At 32.4% G+C, this 3,618-nt stretch overlaps 1 protein-coding gene across 2 annotated transcripts in view; it reads right to left on the bottom strand.

The window, feature by feature from the left end:
• ERICH3 (glutamate rich 3) overlaps positions 1 to 3,618 on the bottom strand; it is a 101,500-nt gene that overhangs the window by 73,651 nt on the left and 24,231 nt on the right. For both annotated transcript variants that reach the window (XM_019644053.1, XM_019644052.1), the window contains one exon: positions 2,128 to 2,337. In XM_019644053.1, the coding sequence (XP_019499598.1) occupies positions 2,128 to 2,337 (210 nt within the window). The remainder of the gene's footprint in view (positions 1 to 2,127; positions 2,338 to 3,618) is intronic.

Consider the following 3,618-nt stretch of genomic DNA (forward strand, 5'->3'; position numbering starts at 1 on the left):
AGAATAAAAGAGGCCAGAAATAAACCTGTGCATATACGGACAATCAATTTATGACAAAGGAGCTAAGAACATATAATGGGAGAAAGGACAATCTATTCAATAAATGGAGCTAGGAAAACTGGACTGCCACATGTAGAAGAATGAAACTAAACCACTATCTTACACCATATCAAAAATTAACTGAAAATGGATTAAGGACTTGAATCTAAGACCTGAAATCATAAAATTACTAAAAAAAAAAAAAAAAGCCATAGGCGGTAAGCTCCTTGACAAGCTCCTTGTCTTACCTATGTTTTTTTGGATAGGACTCCAAAGGCAAGAGAAGCAAAAGCAAAAATAAACAAAATGATTGTATCAAACTAAAAAACTTCTGTATGGCAAAGGAAACCATCAACAAAACAAAAAGACAACCTACTGAATGGAGAAGATATTTGCAAATCATATGTCTGATAAGGGGTTAATATCCAAAATATGCAAGGAACTCACACAACACAACACCATAAAAACAAGCGACCCAATTAAAAAATGGGCAGAAGATCTAAACAGACATTTTTCCCAAGAAGACATACAGATGGCCAACATGCACAAGAAAATATGTTCAACATCACTAATTAGCAGGATATGCAAATCAAAACCACAATGAGACATCGCTTCACACCTGTTAGGATGGCTATTATCAAAAAGTCAATAAATAACAAGTGTTGGATAGAATGTGAGAAAAGAGAACCATCCTTCTTACACTCTTGGCAAGAATGCAAACTGGTGTAGCCACTATGGAAAACTGTATGAAGATTCCTCAAAAAATTAAGAATAGAACTACCATATGACCCAGCTATTTTACTTCTGGGTGTGTATCTGAAGGATACAAAAACACTAATTCAAACAGAGAGATGCACCCCTATGTTCACTGCAGCATTATTTACAATAGCTGAGATATGGTAACAACCTAAATGCTCATAGATGGATTAATAGATGAAGAAGAGGTGGTACATACATGCAATGGAATACTACTCAGCTCTAAAAAAGAAGGAAACTTGTCATTTGCAACTACATGGATAGAACTAGAGGATATTATGCAAAATGAAATAAGTAACACAGAGAAAGACAAATATATGGTTTCACTTATATGAGGAATCTAAAAAAAACCCAGACAAAACAAAACACAAATTCACAGATACAGAAAATAGCTTGGTGGCTGTCAGAGGGAATGGGCACTGGGAAGAGGGAGAAATGGGTGAGAGAGACCAATTAATTGTATGGTGATGGATGGTAACATGACTTATAGTGGTGAACACTATGTAGTGTATACAAATATCAAATTATAATGGTGTATTTCTGAACTATGTATATAATCTTGTGTACCAATTTTACCCCACAATAATAATAAGAAAAAAAAGAGTGAGGTTGGTTTTCAAAAGCCAGCAAGCAGTCTATGTGCTCATTGGTACTTTGCTCCCTGATTCTTAATCAGTGTAATGTTGACCCAGCTATCTGCTAATAATCACAAAAATTACATATAATTACCATTTGTTGTATGTTCACACAATAAAAATTAAGAGATCTTTTGCCTTCATACTAGTCTGTATCTGTATGAAGTCTAACTGGGCTTAGAACTATTTATCAGTATTTTGAGGAAATAAGAACAACAGATGACAATATTTTCAAAGAATATTGAAAAATTTTCTAAATATTATATAGCAATTTGCCAAAAATCATTAAAAGTAAGCTTTAATAAGATATTTTATATGCTATTTTATGGTTTTTGTTATATAAAATCCCTGAATTTTCATAAGCTAAATGTTAAAATACTTCTGACATGTGATTAAATGGGCAAATTAAAGAAACTAAATAATTTGGAAATGGGTATAGTACAAACTAAATCTGACCACAAGATTCACTGGATTTCTTAAAATCAATTTTGTTAAATTAGTTATTGAACTGAACTACTCAAATATTTGATTTCAGATTCATTCAAGCTAACAACTACATTTATAAAATTATTCTATTTCTTTATGCAAGGCATTTTGCCTTCGATTTCCCTAGATTCCTTAACTGCACATCTAGAAATTTAATAACACAATGTATTCTGTAATAAATTAATAAAAGAAAACTTGACTCCATAATCACCCTGGCAAAGAGAGGTTCTAAGCCATTTGGAGCAGTGGTTGGACGAAATCTTCTCCTTCTCCATGTTTCAGGTCTATTTTCCCGTACGATTTTTCCATGGCGGGGAGGAGGTGAAGGAGGAATAGGTATGTAGCTGTTAAGAAGTTGGTATCGATTCATTCCCTGTGAATTGTCCATAGAGTTCCTGAACTTCATCACTGCCTTCTTGCCCTGTAATCACATTTCACATCTTAAGAACCACTGAAACAGAAGTAGTAACCCAACGTAATACAAAATTAAAGACAAGACTGTATGATTGACATTGCATGCAGACACAACTGGTTATCAGTAGGCAAACTCAACACATTCCAGTCTGTCGAAAAATGGCATTTTGTAGCATCCATAGCAAATTAAATTTTCGTGAATTTCTAACCTTAAGAATGTTTTAAACAAAATATACAGTGATGGCATTTTTATAGTACTTCCGGGATTTTTCCTCAACAATCCACTAAATCTTTGGGAAGCCAGTATAATTAAAAATTTAGAATCAAGAAGTTTGAAGTGTTTACTTTGAAGCAGGATTGGATAGTACACTTAACAATGGGGTGTTAGCACTGTTTTTCATATTAGTTTTGTCCATACAGGTGTTATAATATTCCTTGATAATATAATATCAAGGTACCAAACACAGACACTGAACCATAGACTTTATTTAGCTTTTTTTCGCCTAGAAATTTAACATGTAGGAATGAAACCTACCAAGATAACTACACAAGTACACTGATGTAAATGTATAAAGACACATACACACACACACACACACACAGACACATATGCACAACAAATTTAGTTGAACCATCAAGTCCATAAATAGGAGAATGTTTAATTAAATTTTGTTTTGTTCTTATAATAGATTCTTACCAGGCTTCACAAAGAATAGTGTGAAATTATTCATCCTGATGTAAAAAGATCCATGTTGCATAATCACACATTTCTTTTAAATAACTTACATATGGATTTTGATAAAACCAGGGATGACTAGAAGACTTCGCACATGAGGTTGCAATGGGAATTTAGATTATTGGGGGGATATCATTTTGCATTTTATATATCTTCATATTATTTGAAAGTTTAATCAGCATGCATTACCTTAGTGATTAAAAAGCACCGAAGTTAAAATCAATAGTTATTTACGTTTTTCAGGTATATTTGAGTTTGAATTTTCACAAATTGATCATTTTTGTGTATCTGAGGTAGTTTTCCAAACTTTAAAGCATCTTTAATCATTTTTATCCAGTTTATATCAATTTACTCGGTATGGAATTTTAAATTCATTTTCAGCCAATTTATTCTTTATTTTGAGATGCTTACATAGTGAAAAGTTATTTTTAAAAAAAGGAAGCCATTCTCCAAACATTTCTTATTGTAAATAGTAAAAGCAGGTCAAATAAAAGCAGGTATTGGTCATATTTTGATGAAAGACAACACTTATGTGAACAGAGGGATTTAAAT

Source organism: Hipposideros armiger, unplaced genomic scaffold, assembly GCF_001890085.2.
Source record: "Hipposideros armiger isolate ML-2016 unplaced genomic scaffold, ASM189008v1 scaffold_84, whole genome shotgun sequence".
Taxonomy (NCBI): domain Eukaryota; kingdom Metazoa; phylum Chordata; class Mammalia; order Chiroptera; family Hipposideridae; genus Hipposideros; species Hipposideros armiger.